Source organism: Mustela nivalis (genome assembly GCF_964662115.1).
Source record: "Mustela nivalis genome assembly, chromosome: 7".
NCBI lineage: Eukaryota > Metazoa > Chordata > Mammalia > Carnivora > Mustelidae > Mustela > Mustela nivalis.
In genome coordinates, this window is record NC_139026.1 from 110,701,725 (window position 1) to 110,722,458 (window position 20,734).

A 20,734-nucleotide genomic window follows, 5' to 3' on the forward strand; every position below is an offset into this window, starting at 1 on the left:
TGTGATTTCTTTCAAATACTTCCTTGAGGGACACTTGGGTGGCTCAGTCAGTTAAACATCTGCCTTCAGCTCATATCCTGTTCTCAGGGTTCTGGGATCCAGTCCTGCATCAGACTCCCTGCCCGCTTCTTTCTCTACCTGCCATGCCCCCTGTTTGTGCTCACTCTCTCTGCCTCACTCTCTCTCTGACATGTAAAATTAAAATAAAAATGTTTCTTCGAATATTTGGAAGAATTGATCACTGAAAACCTTTGAGTTTGTAGTTTTCTTTGTGCCAGCTTTTGATTATTATTGATTCACTTTCTTGAATAGATGAAGTCTGTCCAGGTATTCTATTTCTTAAGTCCTTTTTTGTAAGTTATTTGGTGTTTTTCAAGTAATTTGTCTACTCTAAGTTGTAAAATTTTTCTCATAATGCTGTTCATAATGTTCTCTTCTCCTTTTAATGTGTGAGATTTGCAGTGATAGCTCCACTTCTGATTCCTGATATATAATTTGTTGTTTCTCCCTCTTTATTCTTTCTGCAGGTCTATCAACTTTTCAAACATTTGTTAAGGAATCAACTTTTTACTTGACCTACTGTTCACTTGTTTTCTACTTTATTGATTTCTCGTTTTTATTATTTTCTTCTGTTTACTTTATAGTTTGCTCTTCTTTTTTTTTTTTTTAGTCAAAGTACTATTTTTGAGACTTTTTACCCTTTCAGTTCAGGTATTTAAAGCTGTAACTTTCCTTCTAAGCAGTGCTTGGCTGCTTTCATATACTGTAGTTTCATTATCATTTGAAACATGTTCTACTTTATTTTTATATTTCTTCCATGATCCTTGGGTTATAAAAGAGTGTGTTGTCTAATTTCTGGATATCTTAGTGTTTTTATTCCTAATTTACATGTGTTCTGATAATCTACTCTATGAGATTTCAATCACTTAAGATTATTAAAACTTATTGTATGTCCCAGCATCTGGTTTATCATAGTGAGCATTTCATATGCACTTGAGAAGAATATATTGCAGTTTTTATGTATAGTATTCTGTAAATGTCAGGTCATGTTGTAGTATTTTTGAGATCTCCGTCCTCAATGGTTCTTTTGTCTACTTGGCATATTAATTAGAAAGATGTTAAAAATATTTGCCTATACTTGTGGATTTGTCTGTTCTCCCTTTCCTTCTGTCATTTTTTGTTCCGTGAATTTTGAGGTACTGTTGTAAGATACATATATGTAGCCTTATTATGTATTCGTGGTGAATTGGCCTTTTGTCTTCTTCAAACTACTTTGTTATTAATGTTCATTCTCCCTAATACCTATCATTCTGCCTAATTTTCTCTCCTTCTATTGTTTGTATTTTTATGGTTAAATAGTATCTTACAGATGATATCCTATAGTTGGTCTTGCTTTTTTTCACTCAGTCTGAGAATTTCTGACTTAGTTGGGACGTTTCATCCATTTATAGTTAATGCAGTTGGTATAATTGGTTTCTAACTTACTCTTCTGGGCTTTTTTTTTTTTTTTTAAGTGTACAATTTATTGGTTTTTAGTATATTCACAAAACTCTGTAATCATCACCACTAGTTCCAGAGCATTTTTAACACTCCCAAAAGATGCCTAATATCTGTTGGTTGTCACTACCCATCTCCTCCAACCTCTAATACTAGGCAGATTTTTTCCCGTTTTAGGTATCTGTTATAAGGGTAGTCATACACTATTTGCTTTTTTGTATCTGGCTTTGACTTAGCATAATGTTTTCAGGGCCATCTGTGTTGTATCATGAATCAACTACTTCGTTCCTTTTTATGGCTGAAAAATATTTTATCCATCATTTTATAGACATTTACATTGAGCTCATTTACATGAGCTTTTTGGCTCATGTAAATTATGCTGCTGTATATGCACATTTGTGTACATATTTTTGCATGGATGTCTGTTTTCATTTCTCTTAAGTGTATACCTAGAAGTGGAATAGTTGAGTCATATAGTAGTTCTGTTAAGTTTTTGAGTAGCTCCTCATACTTTTCTGAGGTAGCTACAGCATTTCCCTTTCCCACCAACAGTGTATGAGGGTTCCAGTTTCTCCACATCATAGGCTTATTATTATCATCATCTGTCTTTTAATTTTTGCTGTCATTGTGGGTGTGAGGTGATTGTGGGTTTGGTTTGTATTTTCAAGTGACTGATGATGTCAGTCTTGTTCTGATTTTTGATGAGCTGATGAACTGATGATGAGCATCTTATTCTGATTTTTGTTCCTCTTTTGGCCCTTAAATGCTTTCTTTTTTGATTATTTTTGTTAGTACTTTCCTTTATTTCCTCTTTTGGTTTTGTGTTTGTGCATATTTTAGTGGCTCTAAAGCTAACAGATTTTAATCCTTAAATTATCAGAAGCTATTCAGATTTTTTTAAAGATATATTTATTTGAAAGGGAGAGAACATGTGCCCACTAGCCCGGTAGGATCAGAGGGAAAGGGAGAGACTCTCCCAACAGATCCCTGCTGAGCACTGAGCCCTGACATAGGTCTCTATCTCACAACCTTGAGCTCATGCCCTGAGCTGAAATCAAGAGTTGGCTGCTCAACTAATAAAGCCATTCAGGTGCCCCAGCTATGCAGAATTCTTCTTGTACCCTTTCACAACTTAACACGTGACACTTCAGTTTTCCCAATTAATATCTATAGTATTTAGGTTCCCATGTGGCTTCCATTCAAAAACGTATTTCATCTTTTTAAAGGATGGTTACATTTTGATTTCAGGTTGCCTTTTAGTGCTTTTCTGTTACCCAAAATAAGTATTCATAAATATCTTATAAAATCTGTATTATATATATGTGTCTCTTCTAAGAGATACATTTTGTATTTTAGTCCTATTTTCCTTTAATTTAATACTACCCTGATTTTTAACTGATCGCAGCTTTCAATATGATGTTAGGATATGTTGAGCACAGCAGCTATTACATGGCCCTAGAAAAGAGTAGTTGTTTAAATTTTTTTGTTGTGGGTCTTTCTATGATCTTTAAGAATAAACACTTTATCAGATGCTCTTATAAAGCCTTTTAGCTCTTGCTTCACTCGGAACCAAAATCTTTCTCTCACTCCAGTGCTCATGTACTCATGTAGCTTAACTGTTCACACATATTTTATCTACTTCACAGAGAGTTGTAGGCAGTGAAAGGAATTTTTTTCTTTTTTCATTTAAGTCTCCCTTGTGCTACCCATGATGACTGTCTAAATTGTTCCCCTGCATGTAGACTACAGATAGCCTTTCATGTCTCAAAGAACCAACACATGCCTCAAAGAACTCAAGTCCTCTTTTTCTTTCTTCTTTTTCTTTTCTTTCTTTCTTTTTTATTATTATTATTTTTTCTCCTTTCTAAGATTTTATTTCTTGGTTGCCTGGGTGGCTCAGTCAGTTAAGCGGCTGCCTTCAGCTCAGGTCATGATCTCGGGGTCCTGGGATCAAGTCCCTCATCTGGCTCCCTGCCGAGTGGGGAGCCTGCTTCTCCCTCTCCCTCTGCCCGCCGCTCTGCCTACTTGTGCTCTCTCTCTCTCTCTCTGTCAAATAAAATCTTTTTTAAAATGATTTTCAAATCTTTTTTTTAAAGAATTTTTAAACGAGATTTTATTTATTTATTTTACAGAGAGAGACAGAGAAGAAACACAAGCAGGAAGAGTGGGAGAGGGAGAAGCAGGCTTCCTGCCAAGCAGGGAGACCAACATAGGACTCCATCCCAGGACTCTGGGATCATGACTTGAGCCCAAGGCAGACCATTAATGACTGAGCCACCCAGGTGCCCCAAGAGTCCTGTTTTCATCTGTGATGATTTAGTATAGGTTGGAGATCAGTTAATACAAGTTATGTCGTCAAGAGTTCTGCCAGCTCCAGCCAGCTGAGACTTGTGTTACATACTTTACTGAGGTCCTGCCACCCTTGTCAACATTCATCCCACCTGCAGAAGCATGTACCCTAAGAAGCATAGTGCTTGAGTTCTAAGAAATAGCTAACTTTGGGAGTTTGGAAGGTGATAATCACATATTCTCTCTCTCTCCCGCACAAGTTAAGATAAGGAAAATATCATTTAATTTTAAATTTTAAAGCATTTTGAACTTTTTCAGACAAGAAACAAAATGCACCTGGATGTGTTCATAACCTTTGGTTAGTTTAATCTTTCTGTTAACTATATTCTATTGAGACATTTTATTATAATTCAGAATAATTTCAGAAAGATGAGAGGTATTTTAGTCATTAAGAGAGAATTGTACTGAGCCGTATAGATGAGTAAGTCAGGAATGTTCCAGCAGTCTTCAGCAGCATAGTGCCCTTTGTTTCCTTTGAGTAGCAAAATCTGAAAGTGCATACAGAACTGTGTGTGTGCTCATTTTTGGGAGTGAGGTAGTATATGGTCCTCATCAGATTTTTTTTTTTCCAGTGTTCTAAGATTCACTGTGTATACCCAGTGCTCCATGTAGTATGTGCCTTCCTTAATATCCACCACCAGGCTCAGCTAACCCCCTGCACCCCTCCCCTCCAAAACCTTCAGTTTGTTTCTCAGAGTCCAGTCTCTCATGGTTCGTCCCCCACTCCGATTTATCCCATTCACTTTCCTTTCCTACTCCTAATGTCCTGCGTGTTATTCCTTATGCTCCACAAGTAAGTGAAACCATATGATAATTGACTCTCCCTGTTCGACTTATTTCATTCAGCATAATCTCCTCCAGTTTCCTTCATATTGATAGAAAAGTTGGGTATTCATCCTTTCTGATGGAGGCATAATATTCCAAGAGTTTTATGTCATATATAAGATTAAGAACCACCAAGTAGAAAGTTTTAGCCTGATTTTTGGCTTCCTGCAGCCTTTTTGTTTCAGATGCTCTTAGAAGTTTTTTCCCCTCTTTGAATTTCTGATGTTTAAAGAAAGGGATGTAGATTTATATGAGGAGTTTTATCTTTATACAAGGAAATTGAATTATCTTGAATTCTAAGCTCTCAAGTATCTCTTGGTAAGGTAGTATGGAGATGTCTTAAGAAAACCTTTAGCAAAAGCCATGTAATTGAAACCGAGTAGGCTAATAGGGCTATTGGAAAGGAATCTCAAACATGCACTTCTTTGAGACAAGTAGAGGCTTTCAGAAAGATTGTAGGCACAAAGAACAACACTGTTTATACACATTCAGTGTTGCAGGACTGGTATGCTGGTGCTTCCTTTGCCTCACACTAGAATTAGAACTTTCCCTATGCCTAGCCTGACCCAGCCTGCCTCCTGCCACATCCCCCAGCGAAGCTGCTATTCTGAAAATTGTCTCAATATCATAGATTCCATATTTTATTTTACTGCAGGAAAAACATGCCTTGTTACTTGGGGTATTTGGTGTGCTTTAGAAAGTGCAGCAGAGTGTAGCATGCATGTGGTAAAGGGATATATTACCAAAGAGTAATTGTCTTCATACTCCTTGCTACTAAAAAGCAATTTGAAAAATACACCCCATTTTATTTTCAAATTCACCATTGTCACACTGCTTTTGACTCCCAGTTTGACGTGTTCTTTCCCCCAGCTCCTCCCTCCTGAAGGGGCAGCACCAGCTTCCCAGCTTCGTAGGCAGTAGAGAGAGGAAACCGGTGCATACCCAGTAAGGTTCAAGCCAGGTATTCACATGCCGGTGCTCAGACTTTGAATGTAGGTACTGCTGTCAAATCAGGTGCCTGAGAGCCTTGATGTTAGAGACATTATGTCTTGGTAAACGAGCATGTTCACATTTCCGCCAGTTGAAAGACCAGTAGTAAGGAAGTAGTTTCTTCTCTCTTTGAAAATCAAAATGTTGGGTGCCTGGGTGGCTCAGTGGGTTAAGCCGCTGCCTTCGGCTCAGGTCCTGATCTCAGGGTCCAGCAGGGAGCATGCTTCCCTCTCTCTCTCTCTCTGCCTGCCTCTCTATCTACTTGTGATTTCTCTCTGTCAAATAAATAAATAAATAAAATCTTAAAAAAAAAAAAAGAAAATCAAAATGTTTAATTTATTGTTTGCATAAGGCTCTTTGATTTTTTTTTTTCCATGATTATTTCCTTTGACTTCTGCAAATATAACTACCACAGATTGTCATTCAGCATGGTACATGCCTCTTTTTAAAATTACATTAACATGTAGCTTCTTTAGAGCTCCTTGCTTAGTGAGGAAAAAAATTTTAAGTCACAAATAGGTGAGATTATACCCAGATTCATTAAATTTAGGGGGTGGGCTCCTGAGTGGCTCAGTCAGTTAACTGTCTGCCTTTGGCTCAGGTCATGTTTCTGGAGTCCAGGGATCAAGCCCCCACATTGGGCTTCCTGCTCAGTGGGGAGTCTGCTGCTCACTCTCTCAAATAAATAAATAAAAACTCCCCCCCCCCAAAAAAAAAAAGTTGAGAGAGAATAATCATCTAACAACTAAACAGCTCTTTATTATATTGTATACAAGGCACATTTGGGTACTATTCTGTTTTGTTTTTGACGCAGAGAGCGCGACTCTGGGCTCGATCCCAAGACCGTCAGACCATGACCTGAGCCAAAGGCAGAGGCTTAACCCACTGAGCCACCCAGGCGCCCCAAGAATACAGTATTTTTTTAACAAATCTTAAGATTATGTAACAGAATGTAAGATTATAGTTGCATATTGAAGTAGCTGCTTGTAATCTAGACTTTTTTTGACCTTTAATTCTTAACCTGAAATATAATTAATTAGGCTGGGCAAATGTTGTGGACCTAGTTTTGAACTGCTCTCCATTCAAACTGTATAGTCTCTTTAATTGCATGAGCAAAGGTAAGACTTGCCTTAGTTTCACAATCTATACCATTGGTTATTAAAACTTTTATATATTGACCAGAATATGCTGTTTGTGATAAAGTAAAGCGATCTATTCTGTGAGAAACCCTCTTAACATATTTATCATCTTTGGAATTTGACAGCATTTGGTCCAAGTAGATAGTACAATAGCATTGAACTTCAATCAGGGCCTTCAGACCCTTTCTATTATTGCTTTTTTATTTCCTGCTTTCTGTTTAAGATTTGTCAGCTGTTAAACTACCAGTTCTCTCCACTTTTCCCATTCATCCCCCGTGTTTTATATTAATGTATTTTTGTGTTTGGGGCCATTTGTTTAGGCCTCAGACATTCCATAGCTACCTAGAGGACATCATCAACTACCGCTGGGAGCTTGAAGAAGGGAAGCCTAACCCTTTGAGAGAAGCCAGTTTCCAAGACCTGCCCCTTCGTACTCGTGTGGAAATCCTGCACCGCCTCTGTGATTATCGGCTAGATGCAGATGATGTCTTCGATCTTCTCAAGGTGCTTAACTAATAAGCCCTTTTACTAGAGCAAACAAAAGGCCAGCAATCAGGATATAAAATCTGAAGATAATAAGAAAAGCGAGAATTCATTGACAATAAAAATGTATTCAATGACCACTGTAGCCAGAGGATTCCTAGCCATACTATTAGATAGATGATTGTGTGTTATCTTGATTCAATTTCTAGTTGTAATGCATTACAAAATATGTGTTGGAGAAGGAAGATGTAGATGTCTTCCCTCTGATTCCCTCTGATTCTACTGTTGTCTCTTTTAAAAGTCTGTTTTCTTTTAGAAGTCTGTCTCAGAGGGAGGATGTGGACTATTGCTTTTTACTCATAGGGATGTCCGTGTCTAATCCTGTTCAGTCAGAAATGATGAAATATGTTGACAACTTCTTAGTTCAGCCCTCTCCTGGACACGGTATAAAATCATTGTGCAATTAATTTAAGCACAGTCTTTGCTGAGAATTCAAGTTCTTGAATAGCAGTGGGAAGGCCAAAATAGGTCAGACCCTGAAGTAAATTTGGGAGCTGTATTGCTGGATCTCAGCTAGAATAAGAGGTTACTGTAGGTTACGATGGTGCTATAATAGAGATTCACATGGGGCAAAGCTTTTACAACATTGGATTCTATTCCGTTGTAATCGTCTTTCCTTTTGTTGATGCACACGTAAGTCCAAACCAAATATACAATATGTTCCTCAAAACTCCTTTTTGTTTCTTGTTTTGTTTTGTTGGTGAAATGCGGGCAATGATGGGGATGGGAAGTATTTGAAATATTTCCATATCCTGCTCTTCAAGGAAGGTATCATCTTCCCATTTTCTCTGTGCCCTGATTGAACGCTGCCTAAGATGCTTAGGCATTTTAAAATATGAGGTACATGTGACTATAAATTTTGAATCCTCATTTTAGTTTTCTCCCGTTTTGTTTTGTTTCCTATTTCCCCAAACCTCTTTTCCCTATTCTTCTACCAAGGGTTTGGATGCAGACAGTCTCCGTGTGGAACCATTGGGCGAAGACAATTCAGGGGCACTCTATTGGTATTTCTATGGAACACGAATGTATAAGGAGGACCCGGTGCAAGGAAAATCCAATGGAGAACTCTCATTGAGCAGGTACGATCTTTGAGGTCAGGGTTGCGATAGCTACTATATAAAAATATATCAGAATTTTGCAGCACAAATTTTTTTTCTTACGAAGGAATTAGATATAACAGCATGCCTGTCAAGAGTTGGCAAAGAGTTATTTCATACAAAAATAAAAAAGAATTCATAACACAGCCTCTGCTATCAGAGTGGTGAAATATCCTGTTGTTTGGAAATTAGGTGCTTGATTTGAGGTACCTGAGGAGTCCTTTTTGCCCTTAGCACGGACCACTATCTACAGTAAGTCACCAGCTGTGTAGTCACTCACAGTGGCAGTTGTCCTTTTGTAATCAGTTCTTGAGGACTCCTTTTTTTCTACTAGAATTAATGATCTGCTGCATCAGTATAGGACTAGAAGGCCCTTAAAGAATGCCTGAAATGTGAGCCTTCCTAACTGAGGAGGACACGTGTTTCCACAGTGTCCCAGGATGATGCTGCTCTCTTATTTTATTTTGGCTTCATTATTTCTGGGAGCACCATTAACTATTAGGGAAGTGTGTTAGTTTATACTCAGATTTTAATATTGTAAAATGTTGGTTTTTCTTATGCTAATAAGAGAAGACAGGAAGTCCTTCTGCTCTTTCCCTGTAACCACTGCGTTTAATCCTTTATAATGAGCTCATGGCCAGAAAAACTGTACTTATTAATTTAAAAAGCATATGTAATGCATAAATTCTATTACAAAACATTTTGATTTAATATACTATTTCTTAGGGAAAGTGAAGGACAAAAAAATGTCTCTGCTGTTCCTGGGAAAACAGGAAAAAGAAGAGGAAGACCTCCAAAACGGAAGAAACTACAGGAGGAAATTTTAGTGAAGTAAGACATTTATGTTGTTCTGTGCCACTCATAAACCTGCGTGCTTACAAGGCACCTTAATTTCACTTGTTCTTTCATCCCTGATTTTCCCTTGAGCCATGGGAAGGATATGGGACTTAGATGAGAGAGACCGGGGTCTGAATCCTCATGAAATTACTAAATGTGTACTCAGGAAGCCCTATCTGCATGACCTACTCTCTCTAAGCCTATTCTTTTATGGGACAATAGGGATACTACTAATAATAAGGATTAGATTGAACAGGATAATGAATGTGTCAGTGTAACAGACTGAAAACTGTGATGACCCACAGAAAGTGCTCAATATGTATTAACTTTCAAAATTGGTTGTATCAAACATTTTTTTCATAGGAATACAGAGCAAGTTAATTCTGATTAACCCTCACTATAATAATCAGCATTTTAATAGGATTATATATCACATATAAGTTTAAGAGTTAATTCTTTCCCTTTGAGCAGAACTTAGTAGCACATTTGCTTTATTGTATTTAGAATTTAGAATAAAATTTCCTACGGTAAAGAATAGGTAATATTCTTTAACATTCTCTAACATTTTATACTCTTTATTTTATATTTAACTTTAGCAAGGAAAAAGATTCTGTTACATATGGGAAATTTTATTTTATACATTATGCATTATCTTTTAGGAAATTCCACTACATGAATCTTAATACAGGAATTCTGAGGGGCGCCTGGGTTGTTAAGTGTCTGCCTTTTTCTTAGATCATGGTCCCAGGGTCCTGGGATGGAGCCCTGCATTGGGCTTCCTGCTTAGCGGGAAGCCTGCTTCTCCCCCTCCCACTCCACCCGCCCTCGCTTGTGTTCCCTCTCTCACTGAGTGTCTCTGTCAAATAAATAAAATCTTTAAATTTTTTTTTTTTTTTTTTTTTTTTTTAAAGATCTGGCCTTTAGTGTATAAATATACTTCCTGGAAGTTAGGTCATATTCTTAAAATTTCTAGTAACAGAGCACAAACCACTTCTTCCTTCTAAATTGTAGAACTGCTAAATCTAAATGCTTGAAGTAAGCCAGATTTCTTATTGTTGCTTATTAACTACTAAGAAGTATTGGTTTTTAGGAATTGGATTATAAATACATGAGTCAGGATTTAATTTTTTTTCTTCTTTTAAATCTAAGAATTAGTGTTCACCTAACTTTCCAGAAATTTGACTACAGAGTATTGCTTTCCTCCTATCCATTTTGTGAGAAGTGTCTTATAATCATGTTCTGTACACATGACATCTATTGTAGGATTTTGTTAGCAATCTCCATTTTCTTACAGATTTGGAAAGCTGTTCTTTTAGACCCATTTCCACTTCCCTGTTAAGTGCTAACAATTAAGGTACCTTAGCATTGGAATATAGACTCATTTTCAGCATATGTGGACTTGTACTACCCTCTACTGGTGATTTTATTCTGTAGAGCTCTGTATCCGGTACAGTATTTATATATTTTTTAATTAAATAAAACTTAACATTCAGTTCCTCAGCCATACCAACCACATTTCAAGTACTTAGTAGCTACCTGTGGTTCATAGCTGAGATGTTGGACAGCAACAGTGAGGACATTTTCATTCTCACAGAACATTCTGTGGAACAGTACTGCTATAGATCATTGAAAACAAACAGAAGTCCAGATCACCTACATGATTCAGTGATACGAACAGCAGTGATGCTTAACACTAGTTTGCTGAACACTTTTGTATTTAATAATTTAATCTTCAACATCCCTGTAGGTAGGCATTATTTATAACCCATTTACAGGTAGGCATTATTTATAACCCATTATTTATAACCCATAACTTTCCGAGGTCACATGGTAAGAGGCAGGTCTCAGTAGGGGCAGTCTGACATTAGAGTCTGTGTTCTTAGCTGCTACCTTATAGGAGGTTAAATTAAGAATGGCTTAAATTTATTATAGCCCTTATCAGGGAGGAGGACATTAGAATCCCATAGTTTGAGGGGAAGTGGGGGTATTTAACTGTTAATACTTAACTCCTCTATTTGATTTCCAAAAAGCTGTTGTGAAACCTAATATTTTCCTGTTACATAGGATGTTAGCATTTAATTGGGTTCCTTCTCTATACCAACACAACTATCTCCTGATTTTGCTTTACTCAGTAGAGTCATTCCTCCTCCAAACATCATCCCCTTGAAACAAACACCCTTCATATATTACATTAATTGGGTCTAACTTGGTTGGCGGGGAGAGCACAGAACAATTTTGAACATGTCTTTGTTTTAATTGGTACCTCCTTTTCCTGTGTTTCAGTGAAAAGCAGGAAGAAAACTCCTTGGCATCTGAACCACAGACAAGAAATGGTAATGATTTTCATTAGAGTCCAGAAAAGATTAAGTAAACATGATTGATTTATATCATGATGGCAGTACATTTTCCAGAGTCCTGCAAAGCAGTTAAGATGAATGCAGTATTGCCTTCTTGTTAGCCTTGTTCAGTTCTTTCTTGGTCACACTTCACCTGTGCCCCTCTCTCCATCTCATTGATAACTGGAGATCTTCCCTTGTGCCCTCTGACCTTGGCACAGTGGAATGGGCACCAAACCTTTGGATGAATGAGCAGCTTCTCAAAGAGTTATCTTTCTAATGTAAAGTGCTGTACAAGGGAGTGTATTGGTTTCCTAACCTAGATTTCAGTTCTATAATCCAGATTGCATAAAACTGGGAGGGAGGTAGTATCACATTACAGTATGTCAACAGAAATGAGACAAGGAAGACTCCACAGAAGCGCAAATCAAAACCATTTGAAAAGTAAGTGTATTTAAGCATTTCTAGGATTTTAAAATCTGTAATTACAAAGGTCACAGTAGTTATAGTTGTATTGCTATTAGGCATTCTTAATTTCTAGGTGTAAATGGAGTTAGTAACAGGAAAATCAAAATTATATATTATGAACCTTAAAATCCTTTTTTTGGATTCCTTCACTTTCACCATGACCCAGGGTAGAAATGAAATTGACAGTAAGTAAGAAGACAGGTCCTAGTGAGATTTATCTAATGAACTCATCCTTTTCATTGCTAGGGTCCCAAGGGCCAGGTCAAGGCACTTGGTGGCTCCTGTGCCAAACAGAAGAAGAATGGAGACAGGTCACTGAGAGTTTTCGGGAGAGGACCTCCCTTCGAGAACGGCAGCTCTATAAGCTCCTCAGTGAGGACTTCCTGCCTGAGATCTGCAATATGATTGCCCAGAAGGTATGCAAACAGTTGATCCCTCTTTTCTGCTTTATTTAAGGATGATTCATTAGAGTTTTTGAGTGTATTTCTGCTGTCTCCTGGAAGTGGTACAAGCCTTCACTCTCATCTGGAGTGTTAAAATGGGACCTCATGCTACGTACTCTCCTTCACTGTGGATATTCTCCTTACCCATGAAATCTTCTGTCTCCCCCACTCCCTAGCACTTAAAATGGCTTTTCATAGTCTGGAACCAGCCTTCCTTCTCCCATAGCATTCCCCAGGAAATGGTCCAGGACCCCCCAGGTATGTCTCCTGTCAGCCTGGCATACTTCTATATATGCAGCCTTTGGGAGTGGGGCGGTGGGGGGAGATGTCCTCTCTCACACTAAGCAGCAAGCTCTGAAGACTATTTGTCTCTCTAGTCCCAGTGCCAGCTCCACATGTGAGCTCTGTGTGCTGCTTTCTCCAGCTTCATCTCGTGATAGTTTCATAAACCACATGTTCTGTATTTTCACCTGTATACACACTTGTGCATGCCTTCTTTGAGCATCTTTCCCCCTCTACTTCCTTACCCATTTGAATACTGCTCTCCATAAGCTATCCCGTTTCTCCCAATTTTAAGATTTTCTTCCTTAACATGTTTTCTCATTACTTAATTCCATTTTGAGTTGTTTAAGCCTTTTTGGATTAGGCACCATGTCTGACCATTTGAAACCCCACAACACCTGATATAATGTCTTTTCTGTGGTGGAGGCTCAATGTTCATTCACTTGCTTATTTCATCTCAATAATTCTAATACTTCTGATGTACGTGTTAGTAGAAACAGAAAAATTTGACCACCTGTCAATAAGATCTATAGAGAAAGTATCAATTAATTGCTGCAGTACCTCCAGGGAAAAACAAAATAAGAGCTTTATTGATTTGTTGTGAATCCAGTGATACTTACAACTTTTAAGTAGGTTGATGCTTTGAAAGGACAAATTGTAGAAAGTCACCATGCTCTAATAGGAGGCTCTTATAAATAGTGCTTCAAGAATTACATTTTCATAGCTGAGCAAAAAAAAAATCTGCATTTCCCCATTAACAGATGTAATTCCATATACTATAATTATACTTACGTTTTTGTGATCTGCAATCCACCATGTCAGTTTTTCCAGGAATCAAAGCACATAATCTGATTTTTCTTAAAGTAACTATTTTATAGAAACGGTTTTTATAATTAACTTGCATAACATGGTATATGACTTTATTGATACAACTAATATGGTACATTAAATCATCTATAAGACATATGCCCAATCTGCTTAGAGAGAGACTGTGCCCAAGTGTGGGGAGGAGGGCAAAGGGACAGGGAGAAAAAGTCCCAAGCAGGCTCCCCACTGAGTACAGAGCCTGATGTAGGGCTCCATTCCAGGACCCTGAGATCATGACCTGAGCTGAAATCAAGAGTTTGACGCTTAACCAACTGAGCTACCCATGTGACCCTACTTTTTTACTGTGGTATTTAACCTAAGGTTTTTTTGAATAGGTGAACTAGGACGGGGGGTACTTCTTAGCATAAAACTGATAGTTTTGATGCAAAAAAAAATTCAGGGGTTGATTCTTTGCAAGAGAATAAATTTAAAAATAAGGTACACCTTAAGCATAATGCTGAAGAAAATGAAATTATAAGCCGAATAATAATAATTATAGAAGATTTGGTATTGTGTGTGTGTTTTTTAATGTTATTTATTTATTTGAAAGTGAGAGAGAGAAAGTATGCACAAGAGCAGGGGCAGAGGGAGTGAGAGAAGCAGCCACCTGCTTTCCTACTCCCTGATGAGGAGGGAGCCCAACATGGGGCTTGATCCCTGAGACCCTAGGACCATGACCTGAGCCAAAGGCACCACCACCTGAGCCACCCAGATGCCCCGGATTTGATATTTGCAGACCTCATTGAAATGAGGTATTGATTACAAAAGAAGATAATCTAAATTGTGCAGTAGAAATCTTCACAGACCAGTAATTAGGGGGAAAGAGTTGTCACAAAAGGATCCCATCAAGAGCTTCAGAATCATTTGGATTTATTTGTAGGTAAATTTTCTAATCCTTTAAGAAGAGAGAACTTCCAAAAGTATCTAAAATGAAGAAAAAAACAGGTAGCTCCCCTTTCTCATTCAGATACAGATACAGATATCTTAGCTTCCTGTTCTCACATAAACAAACACACCTTCTTCATTTGGTAAAGTAAATGTCAAGTCCCTAATGCTAACAAGTAAAAGCCAAAAGAGTAATGCATATCCCATCACAGTTAAACCTAAGCTCATACTACTGATAACATTGTCTTGGAAGTTTTATCCAATGTCAAGATGCAGCCAAAAAGAGTAAGAGGCAAGATAATAGAATATTTTCTAATACATCAAATAATCTGATATTGCTTAGAAGTCAATAATAGTGCTGTGTAACTAGACTGCCTACTTCAGAATCACTTTGCACGCTTACTTTAAAAGCTCAGATTCTTGCCAGTGTACCACTCCCAAACTCTCTCAAAATTGTTAGAAGTCTTACCTGTTAATATGTGGTTGCAGAAATTCTTCAGGTGATTCTTCTGCATACTGACATTTATAGATCACTGAAAATAATCCCATTTATAGTAATCACAAAACAAATTCTCCATTCTGTAAAACTAACTTGAGTTTTGCAGAGTAGTTAAGAAAGAAAAAGCAAAAAACTTTTTTAGTAGATACGTATTTTTATATGTCATGTAAATATGTTAAGATCTCTCTGTTCCTTCAAGGAAAGAGTAAGTTTAGATATCAGTACTCACCAGGATAAATTGAGATTTATTGGAACCATAGCCAAATCCCAAGATAATAAAATTTTCCCTCCAAAATTACAGGTATTATTACAAGTATTGTAAGGTAGAAGTGGTAGGAGCAGTTGGAGGACTAGCTCTGTGTATTATTTCTTAAGTCAGTATATTGGAAGCATTCTGACAGGACCTTCATTTTAATAGACCAGCTTTTCATAAATGATGTGGTTAAGGCAGTACAAATGTATTAGCTCTTCACAGTCTTTACTGAACTTGGCATAGAACATTTAAGGCACATGTTCAGCAATAGTAAGTTGTAATGTTTCTACAAACCTGTTTGTGTCTGTTTTACTTGTTACAGTAATTACAGAATTAAATATTATGAAACCAGTAAAATATGAGCATAAATATTTCTTTAAAAAGAGAAAGAAAGACTTGTTTAGAGAAAGAGAGTGTGTTGGGGGAGGGGCAGAAGGAGAGGCACAAGCAGACTCCCTGAGCAGGGAGCCGGACTGGGGACTCAATCTCCCAACTCTGAGATCATGACCTGAGCTGAAATCAGGAGTCGGACACTCAACGGACTGAGTCACCCAGGTGCCTTTCTGAATTTCTTTTTATTAGTAAAACGAAAGCTCTAACTTCACAGAAGTTTTTATGGGCATTAAACAAAAGAAACCATGTCAATGTACCTGGCACAGGACTTAGTTACCAATAGGTACTTGGCCCTTCACACTGTTATGGCTGTAGATAATTGATAAGCTCAGTAGAAAACTACATCCATATTTCTCACCAAAGTAAATGCAAGTCCAAAGAAAGTTAAAACAGATAAAATAAGTCTTGAGAGATAGCAATAGTCCCCTAAATATTGAAATAATAAAAAAATCAGAAAGCCTGCTCTGACCATATAAAAGTTAAGCTTTCGTGGTAAGGTTCAAACGAGGATGTAAGCTAGTAAAAGTATTTATTGCTAATGTTATAAGCTGTACTTTTTAGATGGCTTACAAATACTAGATCTTCAACAAATGAATTGACTAAGTATGGATAATTCGCACAGGAGTATTTAGTAAAGTTGCAGGGAGACAAATGCACCTTCTATAGCAAGAATACCACTTTGCACATTAGTAATTTTTGTCTGATTTGGTCAAGTTTGGGGTCAAGTTGGTATTGGCCTTTGTCACTGCTCATATGGTAAATTGCCACAATACTTTGGAGAGTCTGTGGTAAATTTTCAGATTCGTTTAAAATTGAAGAGCTCTTCCTCTTGGGGTCTTGAAGCTCATAAAGGAGTTGCTTATAGGCGTATTTGAGGAAATTACTGTGGTAGCTTTTGTGAAAAAGACTGTGACAGTTGGATTGCTTGCATTTGTACAGAGGCCTAGTCAATCTAACATGAGTGCTTTCTAAAGCTTCTCTTTAAATCTACCACAGTTGATTTGCACTGTTTTTATGTTGTATAAATGACACCATTTTGTTGTTGCCTTTTTTGTTGTTGTTGTTGTTGTTGTTGTTGTTCTGTACTTTGTGCCTTTACCTCACTGATTCTTCAAGTCTCAAGACTTTGCATTGAGTGGTGCCAAAACCAAGCCTGGGTATTGCTGATACTGGTACTGAAAGCCCAGAATTACTCAACTGCAAAGGCTTTGCTGACTACCTCCATACAGGTCACAGTGATGAAGCTGTGGGACTTATTCCACAAAAATTCTAAAACTTAAACTGACCTTAAATAATTGCTCTTGGATAATATGCAAAACTCCTTTCTTGGAAAAACAAAACAAACAAAAAAACCCTTTCTTGAAATGTCCTATAGAGATTGCCTTCAAGCTCTTAAATTTTCTCAAGGCTCTCATTTTCTCAGGCAAACTATGATTTCTAGTCACTGAGTCTTTCTCCCCATTTCCATCTTGCTATTTGGTTCTCAGCCTGGGCAGCTCCTCTCACTTCTCACTACTGCCACTGAACTGCCTTTTAAAGGGGAGTTCTACCTCCAGCTGCTCATAATGCCCTCTTAGAGCCCTTCCCTTCAGCAGAAGGTGGTAAAACATGGCTTTCCCTTAATAATTTGAAACAAAACATTTTTTTTTTTTTTTTAATGTTTAAACAGTTAAGGGAGTGTCCTGCCAGTGTTAAAGATTGACAGAGGAGACCCTTCGTGTCTATCAGGGGTTTTTTTTGTTTTGTTTTTTTTTTTTAAGAGGATAAACTGGCTTGTTGCCTTGTGGAGTGGAATAGTCATTTTTACTGACTGTCCAAACAATGCCTTTGGCTCTCATCTTTGGTAAAGCCATCACCTGCGTGCCTTAAAGGCTACTCTTCTCCTGGCAGCAGCAGCAGCAGCAGCAGTAGCTGAGAACACCCTAATCTGTCTTTTCCTTTCTTTTCCTCACTTCTAACTATAGGGAAAGCGTCCACAGCGCACAAAGGCAGAGTTGCAACCTAGGTGGATGTCTCACCACCTGTCCGTCAAATCCACCAAGAGAGAGGTGAGTGTGTGTGAGTGTAGAGAGGAGTTTTCATTGTTCAAAAGGATGCTCCATTTTATTTCAGGTACTCCGTTTATTCCTACTTTTTAATTTAACTCTGCCTCTATTTTAAAATCCCAAACCTTTATGGAGCATTCTTATATGTAAGATGCATTTTTAGAAAGGGAAAGGATTAAAAAGTATGACATGAAGTTTTGCTCTTTTGGATCTTACAGTTAATCTCCTGGGAATATAAGCATATCCATGTTAAATCTAGTATAAATGAGAAGGATAAATACTATAATAGATGTATAGGTAGTAGGCCTTCATGAGTGCAAAGATATTAGTGGTTTGCAAAGAAAGGGGAGTTGGTGCAAGCAGAGCTCTATTTCTCCCGAATCTTTTAGGATGGCTAAGATTTTGGTGGTGGAAGAGTAATATACAAGAAATATAAACAAAGCACAGAGGCAGGTTAATATATCATGTGGTCAAAGAACAGTGTAAATTTGGATTTGTGTCTGGTATATAAGATATGTTATAATATATAGTGGAATAAGATGCTGAAATAATCCAATTTTGGAGTTCCCTGACTATCAAGCTTATCTTCAATAAACTGGCAGTAGGGGGTGAGTTTATGTCATTTGATATTTGTTTTAGGAAGGTACCTCTCTGGTTATACGATGATAAATGATTTTTAAGGAAAAACTGGAAAGTAAGAAGTCAATTAGTGAGCAGTATACTTGCAGCAGGAAAGAGCAGTAGAGTCCCTGCTGTTGGAAATGTGGGTCTAAAATGGAAGAGGATGGGTCAGGGATGTGGCAGGAGCGGTCATTAGAGAATGGTTGGTGTGAGGGTCAGGTTGCAGGAGGATGAGTAGTGAATAAAAGTTCTCATGGATTATCCTGTTGTGGTTTTGAGAAATATGACAGTGAAAGAAAGCAAATCATGAAAAAGTAAAGAGGAACCAGGATCGAGGAGAGCTTGTGGCAGTTCCTTTTTTTATAGTTGGAGATGTAACATAGACATGAGCAGTGTCCATGAATGAGAAAGGGAATGCATGTAGCTGAGTCTGGTAAGATGATGTGCCTAAGAGGCAGGGCCTTGCTAAGGAGTGGAGTTGCTCCCATATCTCCAAGGTTAAAGACACAAACTTTTGATGGGACAGAAAAATACTAGGTGTTCATGTGGGATGTTCCTGTGTCCTCTTAAGGTAAATAGGGCATCAGGTCGGAGTGGAGATCTAATGAAGACACGATATTTGGGTCAACAACTAATGTATTATAAAATGGGTTTTCCAACATTTTTATTTTATATTTTCATTTTGTAACTAGTTTAGAGTAGTTAAATGACTTCAGCAACACACTTGGAGGAAGGGGTAGAATTGATACTTAGATTTACTGAGACTGAAAAATTGGCAAGATTGTAATGGAATGAGGCCTATGTAACTGGATTGCAGGTGGTGCCATATTGGATGCTGGAAGTCAGATAGGAGAGGGAACTGAAGGAAGGAGCCAGGAAGAAGCGAGAGGTGGTGACAGTGGAAGTGCCTCAGTAGCGATCTCTCCAGATCCCTCATCCCATTCTGTGAAGATTCTAGAATGCACCTCATGCTCAGGGCCCTCAGACCTTGAAGACCTCCATTTCCTGACTCGTCCTTTGCCAGAGGTTTTATTTGTTGCTGCTTATCTCCCTCTCAAGTCCAGACTCCGTGCTGGCCAGTTCTCATATTCTCTATACTTGTCAACCTTTTAATCCTTTTAGCCTCATGTTTCATTGACTATTACATAGTTTAGTGATTTTAGGAAGTATAGTGCCTTCTTAGTGCCTTGGAGTGATGTTTTCATGACTCTAAAATTGAAGTGACAGCATGGCCCTTTATTACAAGGATCTTATTGTTCAGTGTATTCTACCTTGAGCCTGAAGAAAAGAAAAAATTAGTTTATAGGTTTTTATTTACTTAAATAATTTGCATTTATCCTTTATTTCTCTTTTTAAGCCAATAGGTAGATAAATTTGCCTAACACTTAATTACCTTTGGATTGACAATTCTGTAATGACTCACTTCAGTCTCCCCAGTCTCTTGTTTCCTGTAACAGTTATTGGTAATTGGTATCCAGCCATAGTTCTCAAATGGTTTTCTAGTTCCTTTTGTTTGGTTGTGTCCTCTCCACTTTTCTTCAGTACCTTGACAGTTAATACCGCCTTTAAAGTTCCCTTTCCTATTTTCTGTTCATTCCCTGGACTGACTCGTTAATGCCCTAGTGTACATTTCAGCTGCATAGTAATCTGAATACAGACCAAAAGGTTCTTCGTGGCTATAAGCAGAGCTTAGCTGCAGACACCAGAATTTCTTCTTTCGTTATTCTTAGCAGCGTTTCTCTTTTTTTTTTCCTGTTTTTAGTTTTAGATAGAACTAACCATGGTATTGCAGAGATCCTGAGTATCTGCTCCAATACCCAATTATCCCAGAGAAAATTTAGATGCAGCATAAGCTTTGTGCATTTGTTTAAGCAGCAGAAAATCTTCAGGCCATTAAAGCCTTATAGGCAGGGTGCCTGACCTATATTGGTCACCCAGGGGTCCAACCTTTTTGCCTCAAAAAGTCTTTTAATTGTGACTCCTGGGGAAAATACGAGGGAAGGGAGGTAGTCTTTTTGAACCTCAGGATTAGGGCTGCATTGGCTATTTTTGTTCAGGAGACTCTGGACATTACTGTTGCTAGGGAGCTCTTTGTGGTTATATAGTCTCAAGTGTGCTACTAACATTGGCAGGGGTGCCAGGGTGTCTGGTAACCTGCCCTGGGTGAGGAGGGAGCATGGAAGAGGAGTCCTAGGGACCGCTTCAACCAGATTCTATTTATAATACTTTAGAGGATTTCTGAAGTAGTGTTTCTAATTAGCTTCTCATTAAAATCCCTCCTTGATTCTAGCAGGTCTCTTTCTTAATCTATAAAAGATATAGATGTCACCCGTTTTACAACAAGAAAAAAAAAACTGCAGTGCCA

The 20,734-nt window shown here is 37.9% G+C and overlaps 1 protein-coding gene across 1 annotated transcript in view; it reads left to right on the forward strand.

Moving 5' to 3' along the window:
- The window catches only part of CECR2 (CECR2 histone acetyl-lysine reader), a gene marked incomplete at its 3' end in the record, with an annotated part of 145,512 nt that extends 125,375 nt beyond the window's left edge, over positions 1 to 20,137 (forward strand). Inside the window, exons 3-9 of the mRNA XM_082742483.1 lie at positions 7,121 to 7,304; positions 8,283 to 8,422; positions 9,167 to 9,271; positions 11,561 to 11,610; positions 12,328 to 12,497; positions 17,668 to 17,751; positions 20,132 to 20,137. Coding sequence (XP_082598609.1) covers positions 7,121 to 7,304; positions 8,283 to 8,422; positions 9,167 to 9,271; positions 11,561 to 11,610; positions 12,328 to 12,497; positions 17,668 to 17,751; positions 20,132 to 20,137 — 739 coding nt within the window. The remainder of the gene's footprint in view (positions 1 to 7,120; positions 7,305 to 8,282; positions 8,423 to 9,166; positions 9,272 to 11,560; positions 11,611 to 12,327; positions 12,498 to 17,667; positions 17,752 to 20,131) is intronic.
- Positions 20,138 to 20,734: the final 597 nt, after the last annotated feature.